The sequence below is a fragment of the Pelecanus crispus genome, chromosome 7 (genome assembly GCF_030463565.1).
Source record: "Pelecanus crispus isolate bPelCri1 chromosome 7, bPelCri1.pri, whole genome shotgun sequence".
Classification (NCBI taxonomy): Eukaryota; Metazoa; Chordata; class Aves; order Pelecaniformes; family Pelecanidae; genus Pelecanus; species Pelecanus crispus.
In genome coordinates this window covers 15,218,673-15,232,925 of record NC_134649.1, presented here as the reverse complement: position 1 = coordinate 15,232,925, position 14,253 = coordinate 15,218,673, and the positions used below count along the sequence as shown (strand labels likewise).

Here is a 14,253-nt window from a genome sequence, read left to right as displayed (position 1 = left end):
AGTAGTCCCTCAGGATGCAAACATATGCATGTTCCTTGGTGCTTTTTACACTGAACATGACAATTCCACCAAGATGTGCAAGCTGGTTTGTACTAACGGCATAGACGGAAGTGACTATAAGGCAGGAATGTTAAATAGCTGCCTGGGACATAGGAGCAAGGTGCTGACCATCTTGGGCAACAAAGAGTATGCGTACAATAGCAAATAGTTTAGTGTCATAAGAACAGATCAGAAGGTCAAAGCATTCAGTGCTGAAGACCCAAGTGTCCGCACCACAAATGTTTTGGGGGCATTTACTTCATACCAGTTCTCTTTTTGGCCCTGTGGACTGAAAGCCCATTAGTTGCTGAGCACATCAAGTGTGATCTTGGAGAGCAACATCTGCCTTGGTTGCATCAGTAAAATATCTAGATCATGTTCAGACACTCCAGTAGTCAAACCAAATGTAGTGAATTGGGAAGACTGAGATATTTGCTTCAAAAGCGTACCCCTGTTGTAAAACAAAATGGTAATGGTGGCAAACCCATAACTCATATAAATGTCCTACTGTTAAAGACCAAGAACAATATATACACCTAGGATCAAGAACAAAGGAGCAGAACATACTGACTGTGAAACAGTCCCATATTTCACAGACTATGATGTTCATAGCTGCTGCTGGTATGAAGTTGTTTCTTCTCCTGTGGAGTTTTATCCACTTCCTAGCTAAGATTTAAGAAACTATCTAAAATATTCTCAAACACTTTAAAAATTATCTTCAACAAACCCAGATAAGAGGCTAAAAGAATTTATGTAAGTCAGACTAATTTAAAGACTTACAGTAGTGGAAGAAAAAAAATGAGTCAATGTATAATCACATACAGAATAAAAAGATCACATCAGCCAACATTGCTTACTGAGATAAGACAAAGAAATTCGATTTTATTCTGTTGATAAGCAAACTGGCTTAACTAATATGAGAGAAGGAAAAGACTTGAAATACCACAACGCTAATATGATATTTGAAAATTGTTTTTCATGACATTCCCTATGTAAACAAGAGAAATACAATAAAGTGAAAATGGTAGAAAACAGTATACAGTTGTATTGTGATATTTGGGAGTAATACTTTTGGCAGAAGTATCTTGTGGGGTATCAACCAATATCATACAGGTTGATTTCAGCCAATGTTCTCAGCAAGCTGGATGAACAGAATTTCAGAGTCTGTAGAAGACACCCATCTAGAATGGGTTGCAAGTGTTTGAAAGGGTGGAATTAGAATTCAAAATGTTCTTCACATATTACTGAACTCACTTCACTGCCTTGACACTACTCCTGTAAAAAATAGTTCTATGTTTGGATGAAAAAATGAAAAATGGCAAAAAAGTGATTAGATAGCAGTACAAAGCATATAGCATATTTGAAATTGAAAGCATTGTTGATGTAATATTAGTGCAAAAAATGCTACTGTATTTCTGGAAGGTATTGGTATGTATCATATGTGAGAGAGATGACTCAGCTCTAAAAGCACCTGTTAACTTCAGCTGAAGTTGTCTCTCCAGTTTTTGGAATCACACTAAAAGTAAACATATTTAATAGAAAGAGGATGACAAAAGTCAGAACAAGCTTCATAAAACAATCTGTGAGGATAGACTGAGAGGATTTTGTTTGTTCTTTTCTTATTGAGAGATAAAACTAAGGAGTGAGGTGGTGACAGTACTTCAAATGCATTAAAGAGTATAACAGAGTAATACTTTTTTTTCCTCTATGACTAATGACGTTAGTTACATATTAGATGTCAAAAAAAGGCAAGAACATATGCTTACAATTACGAAATATACAAGTAACATTCATGTAGCAGATACTATAAAGCTCAGCATATTTTGTTCTGTAATATAATTTCCTTTTTTTTTAAACTGAAGCAACTCAAAAAAGTATCAAGACAATTCTTATAAATGTAAAGAAACTGACCTTCTTAACAAAACATTAAAAAAATTGTTATTTTCCCCATTGTTAACTTTTATGCTATAGGTAGAAACCAAATCAAATTACACACTGTTTCAGCTGTGCTTGAAAGTAATAATAAGTTGGAATAATTATGCATAAACACCAGAGACACACAGCTGTTAAGAGCTACAGACTGGTACACTGGAATTCAAAGCATGACTTGTTCTTCTATTGGACTTTTTCTACCTGATAGGACATGCATAAGTCCTTCTTAATTCCACAATCTCCTTTTTACAGTTAATAGGAAAAGGCATGTTTCCCTGTCCTCTGCTTTTATTTTTTTATAAAAGAAAACTTCAACCAACATGCCTTTTAAAGTTCCCAAACAAAATTCCACTACTTAATGTTTGCAGTATCATCCCTGCCTTATGGATGCAGAGAAGCATCAGTTCTATCCTGTTTGTGCTAAATGGAACAGGAAGACCTACAGGTTAAGATTAAAAACTGTGTTAGTTCTTACTCATCCGTTTTATACATATTCTTCTTTCCTGGTTTATTTTACATTTGATAATAAGTTCATCATGTCTCTCTCTCCTTATTCCATCTTGGTATAATATATGCAGCTGATGGACAAGAATTCGTTTGGTGAGGCTGCAGTTACACTGGTGACACCTAGAGCTATACATAGTTTATGAATCTGTGATAGCATTGACAAATCACTTGCTGCTGTTTGGCCTCTGATCAAGAAACATCATTTCTCAAAGAGAAGAATCAGAGTAAAAAAAGATGTGTTGCCACATCACATCTCTGAGATTCCAGTGGAATATAAACAAGACCAACCAGCTAGTTTCAGTAGTCAGCTCCAGAGAAGCTGCTAGCATATCAGTGAGCAGCTTGCTCTTTACCACTACTCATTTCATGGAAACAGATCACAGTCTTTTCTGTGTTCAACAGGGTTTTCATTTTTTCCTAGTTAACTTGTATCTTTTTATACACCATATTCTTTATCATAGCACCAAGGACATTTTTAAACAGCTCTATCAGTAACACAACTAGAAGACATGGGCTACCTGGAAAACCCTCTCTTTACATAGGTTTTAATCTGAAAATTAGTAAAATTTTCAGTGGAGTGAATAAGAGTTTTACATGAGGCAAGTGCAGAAGAAAACTCTCTTACAAAACCGGTATGTATTAAACAATATAAAAATGTAGGTGTCTGTATGTATGCATCTAGGATTTTTGTTAGAATCATTTATGTATCAATCAATCCTGTCTTTATTTTCAGGTTTACCAAAACTTCTGATCATACAAGATATCTTAAGAATACTCTCTAGTGATCAAGGAGACAAATCTCATGGTTGACAAGTTGTATCAGTTTTGATGATAATTTTGCATCAGCAGAAACGGGAGAGGTTTCAGATATTTTCTCTTATTTGAGTCCCAGGGAGACACAACTGTGCAAGTGCTCCACTGATTGCCTGGAAAATGTGCATAAAGAAAAGGTCTGGCACCTGTCCCATGAAAGTAGTCAGAATTTCGCTTTGGCAGCATAACAGAGAATCTCTTTAGTTTCACACTTTATTGTAGTATTCTACTTTCCCAGTAGATCAGAGGAAGATTTGAGCATATTTATGAACTCATGTTTTCCAAGTCATTACATTTTTTAAATGCATGTCTAGCTATTTTTTTCAGCCAGTTGCTTTAACAAGATTCCTTTTATCCTGAAGCTGCATTGTAAAATGATGCAGTATTTTTTCTGCTTCTAAAATACAATGATCTAAAGAAAAGGCTTAAATGTTTTAGAAATAACAATAGAAAATATTTCTTAATCTTGGTAAATATTATAATATAATATAAATATTGATTTGGGTTCATTTCCATAGCAGAACCAGTATAAGTAAGTCCTTGGAACTGACATTCATGCTCAGGTTTTCTCTTAGCTCTAGCAAATTTATATTAAATCTGCTTAAGCACAAAAAGGGCAGGTAAATTGCACAAATATTAATCAATCTAATTCTAAAGTCAGTGAAAACAGTGCTAAATAGTCTCCTGTTCTTATAAGGAGTAGAGTAGTAGAGACTTTCTTCTTTTATGAAGGAAACTAGCAGTTTTAATTAATTACTTTTCCTAGAAAAGGAAGTCATTCTCTAAACAGAAGTGGTTTGTTTTCTTTTCTCTTTTGTTTGTTTGTTCTTAATAAACAGCCAAAATATGGATGATGTCTGCTAAACCTTACTGATCAAAGATGGTGGGGTGTGGCATTGTGTTTTGGGTTTTTTATTGTTGTTATTGTTTTTGTTTGTTTTGGGTTTTTTTGGTAGGGTGGTGGAGGTTTTTTTTTATGATGATTAAAGAATAGGTATAGCTTTTCCAGCAAACGGGCATCTGATAACAAAAGAATTTTTTTTGGATTCCCAGATTGTTACACAAGTGTATTTGTGACACACATTTTCCTGATGTAATGCACACTGATTCAGTAAGAGTTACTATGCTAAATTAAACTGTTGATCTTCAATTTATTTGGTTACCATTCTTTTTTCAGAGATGCAATACTATAATCTAAGATTTTCCTGTAAACATGAAGCCTGTAACTACAAAATTAAAATACAATCAGCCATAAGAACACTCTTATGTTTTCTGAAAGACATATTAAACCATTTTTTAAAGAATTCTTTCACATAAGATTTCTAAAACTTGGATTTTTTTTTTTTTAACAGACCTTGGGAAAAAACATAACTTCTTGTTAATAGATGTTTCCTTTTATTTGAATGGTAACATCTCTAAGATGATGATCACTATTCTCCGTATAATTTTGCTTACTCTAATCCCTCTTTTGATGGTCTGAACATGTAGTAGCAGCAAGCAACTGATGCAGATCATCCTTCCATGAAGTCCTAAATTTAGAGTAGGTAGTGAATGTAACTACTTGCTCTTCACAGACAAAAGATGAATGTATCATCTTCATCTTTAACTGATTAATTTCCTCACATAATTTTTCTAAAATAATCTTTCTACAATTCTATTAATCTCAAGGTGAACAGTCTGCCATTCACTGTCTTAAATCTCTTATTTTCTTTGATTTTCCCCATCAAAGGACAGAGAACAAGCGAGAAGGGAAGGGTATAAAGACTTCTGCCTGACTTTAAAGTGAAACCAGTGGCAAGAAAAAAAATGCATAGACTCTTGTGTGCATGAAACACAAGCATATGCAAGAGAGACTCAGTCAAATCATTATATATTGGTTCATCTGCAACATCTTGACTAAATTCATGAAGTTATTAAGCAGTCTTTAGAATGCTATCTTACTTCCTGTAATATTACTGGAAGATTGCCACAGTGCACGTATATACGTAGGAAAAAGGATTTTCTAGAATTTTAGCTAAAGCAGGTTGAGGGCAAGAATATATTGTATTTATCAATTCCTACCCACATCATCTGCAAATGTATTTAGTTCCCCCCCACTTCAGCTTCTTACCCACCCCCAAGAAAAAAAAAAAAATGTAGTTAAAGGTATCCATCATTTTGTTTACCTGACCAAAAGGCAGGCACAAACATGAAGGTAGGAAAGAAAGAAAGAAAAAAAAGACAGTTGGAAAAACTGGATTATTAAATTCTGTAGTTCATTGTCATCCCCAACACAGCACCAAAACAGATTCCTTAGCTTGCAATAAATCTTCTTTCCTCAGTACCACACATCTATTCAAGTGTATAGCAAGGGTATCCATTTCTTCCCCAGCCTGTTTACACAATACATCTATTCCATTGTCACAGTCTTCTGATGTGAATATGGAAGGGAACTTACACTGATGAAAAGTCTCTGTAATCTACCTGTTTACATTATTTACATATAAAGAGAAGAGCAACAGATGAATCAACATCTGTTGAAAAGTATTATGTTCGCAAATCCAGCTCTTTATACCTCGTACATTAGGTGAATATCTATTTTTTTTTTTTTTAAACATTGCAGATCAACTATATCAGCCACACAGCATACACAATCAGCCTTTGTATTAACTAAAAGTGGTCCTGTCTGGGCTCTTCTTTCACAATGATGCAAAGACTAACTGCAGTATACTCATTCATTAACTTCTTTTTCCCCATTAGGCTATGCCTGAGATTAGAAAGATGAGAAATGCCACCAGGCTCAGTGAAGGAAAAGCATCTCGAAGGGATCATGTAAAAAGAAAAAAAGTTTCATTATTTTGTACAAGGTGATGCTAAACTCAAAGGAAGCTTAAAGTGTAGCCACAAGTCTGCTTCAAGCCTTCCAGTGGGGGCTTGTGCTGAGTCTTGTGTATGTGAAGTACACATAAAGCAGTATAAAGTATGTCAAAACTATATCAACTTAAAGCTGCATTAGTTCAAGACAGCTTATTTAGATTTAATTATGCTCAAGCCTTCAATAGTGCCACGACACCATTATTCATTAAAGGATAAGTATAAACTTAAGTTTGTGTTTAATTTCTTAACAACAAAATACTCGAAGAAATGAGGTGGTAATGACAACAGAGAGGTCTTACAGATTTCAAAGAATTCCCACAAGACAACAAACTGTTACTTTTGTTATGACAATGACAGACTGATCTTAAGAAAGGTCTTAAAGGTCTTTTCCAACCTAAACAATTATATGATTCTAAATATACATGTTCTATTTTTATTAATTCCTGTAGTATTTTATACACTGAACTAGAATTCTAGCATGTGACTAGACATCTTTCCTTTACCCAATCTGCACCAGCAGCATGAGAAGGAACTTTATTTTAAAGAAAAAAACCCACAAACCCAAACACAATTCACAATATTTTAGTCAGTCAACATAATTACCTCAAGCAATTAAGAAATAAGATGGGATATACATCTACCTTTCATTTCTCTTTCTACAAACAGTGGTCCTTTCTTAAAGCCACTTCCCAACGCAGCTTATGTAGATTGAGTGTAGGAGAACTCTTTAATATTAAAAAGCAATTTACCTTCTAACATGCTTCTTATTTCCCCATTACAGTCACCACCAACCAATATGCAGTTGCCATGACCAAGGTAATGGTTTTATTTATCCTGTTTCCACCTGAATGGCTATAAAATGACTGATTCATTTACTAAACAATACCATATCAATTGATTTTCATCTGGGCCACAGCACTGATCTTTTCAAGTCCAAATCCAAGATTTATATTGACTATAAACAAAACTGGTAGAATACTATTAACTATAGTTACTATTAACTATATTTACTAGTAACTGCACCTACACAAGTGTATTAAAAACAAACACAATGGAGGTAAGACATAAAGGAAACAAAAGCCCAAGTACCACAGGACAAAGTTAAATTAACTTCTAAAGCTTATACTCTTTGGGAAAATACAGCTGACTCGGGCAGTTCCAGCAAATAGTTATTATAAAAAGGCCAGAAAAGCTGTCAAAATAAGAAATTATATACCTGTTTCAAAAGAGCATAGTTTGAACAGACAGTGTTTGAAATATACATTAGTAATATACTTATTTTGATGACAGCTTTTCTTAATGCGGAACCAAACGACCACACTGCAAGGGGAGCGCAGTAATACATTACTGGTTTCTTTGGTTTCAATGTTAGCATCACGCTTCCTCCGTCAGGCATATACAAAATAAGGCTGTATTGGTACTGATCTCTAAGTTCTGTTCTTCAGTCAGACACCACTAAACGTAATACAAATCCTTCCTACAAAACAATAGAAAACCCACTTTCAGTCACGTGTTAGAGAGGCAGCTCCCATCCCTGGTGCCTGATCTGACTTGCCACTGTATGTATGTATAGAGTAAGATGAGTTCACCCATCTTGATACCATAAACAATCTACAGGTTATTCTGTGGCAGAAAATTCAGACCAAAGGTTTTTTAAAATCTGACCAGTCACCAAATGACCAGAAAGATCTTCAACAACTAGATCAAGAAACTATTGCTCCTGAACTACCATTCACAGAGTCTATGTTACCATAAAAGCAACTCAGAAGAGTGCATGCAACTCCAGAGTGATAGTTTCATCAGGAGAGAGAATAATGCTTATTCTAAGGCATCTGTAAAAGATAACAAGATAAGGATGGAGTGAAAGAAGCCACTAGGGAAAAAGAAATCTAGAAAATAACAAGTGAGGACTGGAACGATATATAAAAAGGTAAGAGTTATTCTCAATTACAGCGTACAGAAGAAATAAACCACTGGCTAGCATTTCTCTGATGTTTTTCTAACAAGCCATCAATCCTTCCATTAATAGAGGCATTGTGATGATGTATGTATATGTCCTTACAGAACCTTAAATCCGAGGATTACTCATGTACCGCTCGCATCTCCTCTCATCCATATACCCTATTACTTTCACTCCAGTATGTCTCCAAAAACACTTTGTAATAAATAATACATGAGCAATCAGCCCATAGTGTATTTTTTCTCTCCAGCTAGAGACGGAGAATAGGACTATCTGATGGGGCTCTTGTGCACTAATAAATTGTTTATGTACCAAAGTTTCAATTACCTTACCTCATGTGTTACCAGAATGAAAATAATAGTATTCTAAACCTTTCTTTTGTACTAAATTGGAGAAGTAACACTACTGTATTATCTGGCTATATCTCTGGTTGGCCAGATTGCTGTCTACCTGCTCCTGCCTACATGGAGAGATGAAAGAATTCATTAAACAATAGGTTATGCTTTGGTTATATAATTAAAATTCAAGAAACTTGATCTGCAACTAGCATTTTTCCATCTGCAAATAAGAAGTCAGAAGTCGACTGAGAATCAGTTACAGGGGTAAAAGAGCAAAAAAAAAGAATCATAAAAGTAATGTAAACACTAGATCAGCTATTAGTCACTTTTCTTTGAAGTTATTACTGCTCTTGCAAATATTAAAAGGAAGATATAATACCTCAAACTACTATTTGCTTAAATGATAAATTAAGTATTCTCTGGACATGCATACATCCACACATAAAGAAGAGGGGGCAGGTTGTGAAAACTGAGAGGCTACAAACTGTACATTTTGTGTGTTTTGTAGAACTCCTTTAAGAAGTGATTTACAAAATGTTGTTTCCTATACCAAATCAAAATTGCTGTGCAATTCAAATAATAAACAGAAGTCAAATATGTTTTGTCTTAGAGGACAAACTGACATTAAGATGACATCCTTCTTCAAAGGCTGCATACAAAGTCTTCAAAAAATTTATTTCCTATGTTATTTAATAATGTACACAAATATACAGACTTTAAATAGTGGAACCAATTTGGGTTTCACTATTGTGGATCTTCCCTGTGTCTGTCTTTAATTAGGTCCTCAGACCTTTGTATTCCTATTGTACAACAACAGCTAGGTAAAATGACTGTGGTCCCTCCCTCCCAAGGCTCATAAAACTATGAAAAAGTCATGAAAATACTAGCTATTGCTAGCTGTTTCTTCACACATACAACATCTAGTGTCTAACACAGTACTGTAGAAAAATATCTGCAAAATGCAAATCTACAATCTAGTGTCATTACTTGAATATAAAAATAAACTTTAAAATAAACTTTCATATTACTAATATTTAATTGCTTGTCTAACACACTTTCAACTTGACTATATGTTGATTGTAAAAGTAGTTGTCCATGTACAAAAGCAACTTTATAGTAGCTCAAAGCTTTGGATGCCTATTACTACTAAATACAATCTTTGGCTAAAGGCACAATTCTTCACCTTTAAAATGAATGTATCAGATTATTACATTTTCAATGCAGATAAAGAAAGCAAAGATTCAGTCAAGGTGACAATTACCATCTGGCTAGCTACAGTAATTATGTGCTCCCAATTAAATGGACATGCAATGTTATAATGTTAGCATTACACTGTAGGTTAATATTGAAAATCACCATATTTGTTTGTTACTGGAGATATTAAAGTTATGTATATGACTGTCTGTTTTGAAGTCTGTTAACAGAGAAGATAAAGATCATGAATAAATCTGTGTCAACACCCTCTATGAGTTAAGTTCCTTTCTACCGCCTCTTCATACGTGGATGCTACCATTTACACTTCTCTTTCCTCCACACCCTTCTCTTCCCTTTTTTGGGGGACTGACTACTTGTTTGAGGGCTTACTGGGAGTACAACTAAGGACAGAATTAAAATCAGTTTCGACTCACACTCTCACAACTACATAACAAGTTATAGGTTTTATACAGGATGCAGAACACTGCTCATCAGGATGAATATAGAACCAACCATGCCTTGAAAACTGTTAAAGGAAGCACTGTAATATCTGAACACTCCATACTACTCCTCTGAATACATTTATAAAGCTATAAGAAAACCAAGAACAATGTACTGTTTAGTTCTTTTTATAGGATTTAAATCTTGTGAAATTTAATTTTCAAGTTACTGAAATTCAAAGCAATACAATTGCTTATAAACATGTTTGACTAAACATATTCAGAAAATTACTTCAACACAAACTTGTAAAATTTTAGTCTTTTGACTTTTGTGGGACTATTTCACCCTATGAACAAAACCAGACATAAGCAGAATTTTTGTCACCAAATTAAATGTAAGCAGGATCAGGTACCATACAGAAATTAATGTCCAAATGTAGCAAGAACAATGTTTTACTCGAAAGACAATATTAAAATATTATTACCTCCAGCAAATATCTTCTCTTCCAAATCATTCATTTGTTTCTTGTATGCTTTTAAAGCAGCTTCTTTAAATGATGGCCGTATTCTTCTTTTCTTTGGAGTTTCAGTAAACATCTCTGGGACATTCTGATTTTCATCTTCCCTTACTTCCATGTCAGCAGCCGTGCCACCTTCAACTTCCAATATCTCTTCACTGACCACAGTGTCAAACTGTGTGTCATATTGTTCCTCTGGTAGTACTGCATATGGAGTTTCATATGAAGGCTGCCCCAGTTCATATTCTTGGACTTGCTCACTAGTTTCACTACTATTAGTTCTATTTTCTAGTTTAGCAAGCACTTGTTCCATTACTTCTACATAGTCTGTTTCATTCCCACCAGGTGGTTCAATTAAGTCTTCCTCATACTCTGCTTTATAGCAATAAGGCTCAGCATAAACATCAGAATCGAGCGTTGTACTTGATTCGTTTGCGGTAGACTGAGATAAAGTTCTAAACCTTCCCATGAAAGATGATCCACTGTCTTCATATCCACTTAAGCTTTGTGTACTTCTATTCCAGACTACTTCTAAAGCTGACTTAGCACGTTGAAGCGTAGATCCAAATTTAGGAAAGCTGAAAGTCTTATCAGAAAGATCTATGCTTAATCGGCTATGCCATGATTTAGGGGCTGTTCCTTCTGAGTCATCGCTTGGTAGTTCACTCTGACTTCGGTACATCATAGGCAATCTGTTTTGATTCTGATATGGGGAGATAGAATTTGTTTCCTGGTAATCATCATATTGACCAGTCCACTGACTTTGTGATTCGCTATCAAGGCCTGGACATGATGGAGAAGTACCATCAAGGGTAAAATCATAGCTTTCAGTATCATACTGGAGGTCAGAACTTAGGCACTTTCCAAAATCTGTCTGTTGATCTGAAGGACTGCTCATATCATACACAAAAACTTCCTGTGTGGATGAGTCTAGGCCTAAATCTGCCCCTTGTTCCAACTGATTCCAGTCTTTCCATGGTGAAAGATCATCATGTAAAGAAAGCTGAGAATCACTATAGTGGCTTCTGTCTCCAGATGCACATATCATTCCATTGCTTAATCCACTGTCAACAGTTTCTGTGTTCTCTACTGCATTTTGCTCTGGATACTGTTGCATATCTTGGACAAAAGCCTGTTCCTGGGAACTGCCATACCAGTTTGTAGAATCATTTTGCCTTCGCTGCCAAAGTTCTCGATCGGAGGAAGACAATAGAGAACTGCCATTTGTTCTGCTAAAATACTGATTTTCTGAAAAATCCTCAGAGTAAGACTGGCACAATTTTGAGAAATCTGACTCTGAACGGCTGAGTTTTGGTGTTGCAAAGTCATTCTGTAAATGCCATAGAGGAGTCATGTCTGAATAATAGGTCTTCGATTGTTTTTCCACATTGTCAAATTCGAGTGACTGATTGCCATAATTTTTTCTGTTTGAAAAAGTGCTATTGTCAGCCATTCTATTAAGGTCTTTAGTATTTGGGGACTCAATACTCCCCTTTGCAGTGCTTCTTTTTATTTGAAGTGTTGATTTAGATATCTTTGCATAACTGTTCTTATTTATATCTGATTCCAAGTCTTTATCACTGTCAGGTGACTCCCAGTCATGCATTTTAGCTTTTGTCTCCACAGTTAAAAGCTTCATATCCATACTCTCATACGTCTGAGAGGAAGGTAGTCCTCTTTCTTTTTTGTCTTTTATGTCATGGGAAAATATATCTGTAGAAATTCCAATACCAGTTCCCTTAAGTTTATAAGACTTTTTTAAAATCAAATCTCTCTGTTGTGATGACTCAAAGTAAACAAGAATGGGTCTTGGCTTTGCATTTGGACAGTCTCTTTGCTGCCCCAGTCTTTGGGCAAACTCAATTTTAATACTGCTTTGTGCCTCTGAGAACCCCAGTTTATCTATTAATATTTTGTAAACTACGCTTTCAGTTTTTTCAAGCCTCTCTTCAGGCACATTTAGAAACCTAAGACTTGCTTTGTTTCCTGGATGGCCTATCTGCTTAATGTAGTCGTGTATGTCCCGAGTTTCCCTTCTGGACTGTACAAATCCAGTTCGCAATTGTTCAATTTCATTTTGTACAACTTCTACACTACTAGAAATTTCATCAATTGATTGTTTCAGAGCATTAACATGCCCTCTTAATTCAGAGAGTTCTGTTTCAATTTGACTTATTCCCTGAAGCTCTTTAAAGATCATTTCCATAACATCATGGGTTTGACTAATACAACCTGTCGAACTAAAGCCAGGTTCAAAAGTATTTGATTTCTGGTGACGGCCAGTTCTGTCTAGAGATTTACTTCTTAAGCCCCATGTTTTCTTCCATGTACTTAGTTCTGAGTCTGATGAGACACATTCTTGGCTCTTCTTCCATTTCCTTAGTTTTCGTAAAGCTCCCAGCTTCAGTGTGTGTAAAGTACGTTCTCCATCAGAACTTCCATCAGATGGTGCAAGGCTGCTTAAGCTTTTTCTGTTGCGTCTCACAGGCATTGTGTGTGATAAGTATTCGTTTTTCTTGCTATTACTTTTTACTTCATTTAATGACTCAGAATATGAACTATCATTTGAAGACAGATCTTGAACTATATCTTCATTATTATTGTCTGTTACAAAAATATGCTTTTGCAGTCCATTGGCAATAGCAACTCTGTAACTGAATGTTGGAGAAAGTGAAAATTCTCTATTACTTTCCTCTTCTTCAGTTGATAAGTTGCGAGCAGATGGACACTTGGCAATCTTTTTAACAGTGCTTTTTAAAGTATTGGAAAACTTTGGATTCTTTGTTTGTCCAATCTGAGTTAAGTCTTGTTCCTTTTTGCTCTGACAACTCTCTTTCCTTTTTGTACTATTTCCCAATTTCTTTGTAAACATTCCTTTGCAAATCTTATATATGTAAGATGAGATCAGGCTCTTTAAGAGGGCAGAAACCATGGAGTGAAATTTATATTAAACTGTTTCCACAAAACACAATTTTTGATCCAGACAAGTATTTGTATCTCCAACAGGATCATCAGCAAATATTTCATCAACAGAGACTATAGACATATAAACTACTGATGCTCTGGTATCATTTCAGGGAAAAAAAAAAATTATGTATAATCACACATCTGCTTGTTCGAAACAAAATCCTGAAGGGGTTTTGTATGTCTTGCAAAATCTCACTCGGTTGCACATGGCTTCTTGAAGTGTCTAAAAAGGAGGGAATGGTGTTACAATGGCTGCCAAACAAACTTATCATTCAATAATACTGATGGTTTTTAGCTGGGTTACAATGGAAACACAGAGCAGTTAAATATTTATTTATACTTTCCCCATAATTGTCTGAATTTTTCATGAACAGTTGAAGCTGAAAGCAGCTTTAGGCAAATATTTTTAACATAAATTAATAAGTTATACTTATTTACAGGCTTCTTTGTCCAGTTTAATTCTTTGACTTCAACTGAGAAATTTGGTATAAACGTTGTCTGCTTTCTTTCAGAGTAATGACATTTCAATTTAGATCCATATAATATACAGCAGTGGTCAAAAAACCCACAAGGGAACAAGCTGTTCCTAACTGTTACTAGCTAGTGAAATGCAGTATAAAGGTCTCTCTTGGTTCATCTTCGGAGCAAGGCAGGATTTCCTGCAACAAATCAGTATTGTATCCACAAAG

General features: G+C 35.1%; 1 protein-coding gene across 2 annotated transcripts in view; it reads right to left on the bottom strand.

Annotated features, from left to right (window-relative positions):
* UNC13C (unc-13 homolog C) overlaps positions 1-13,529 on the bottom strand; it is a 196,520-nt gene extending 182,991 nt beyond the window's left edge. For both annotated transcript variants that reach the window (XM_075713782.1, XM_075713781.1), the window contains exon 1: positions 10,565-13,529. In XM_075713782.1, coding sequence (XP_075569897.1) covers positions 10,565-13,529 — 2,965 coding nt within the window. The remainder of the gene's footprint in view (positions 1-10,564) is intronic.
* Between the last annotated feature and the right edge of the window lie 724 nt (positions 13,530-14,253).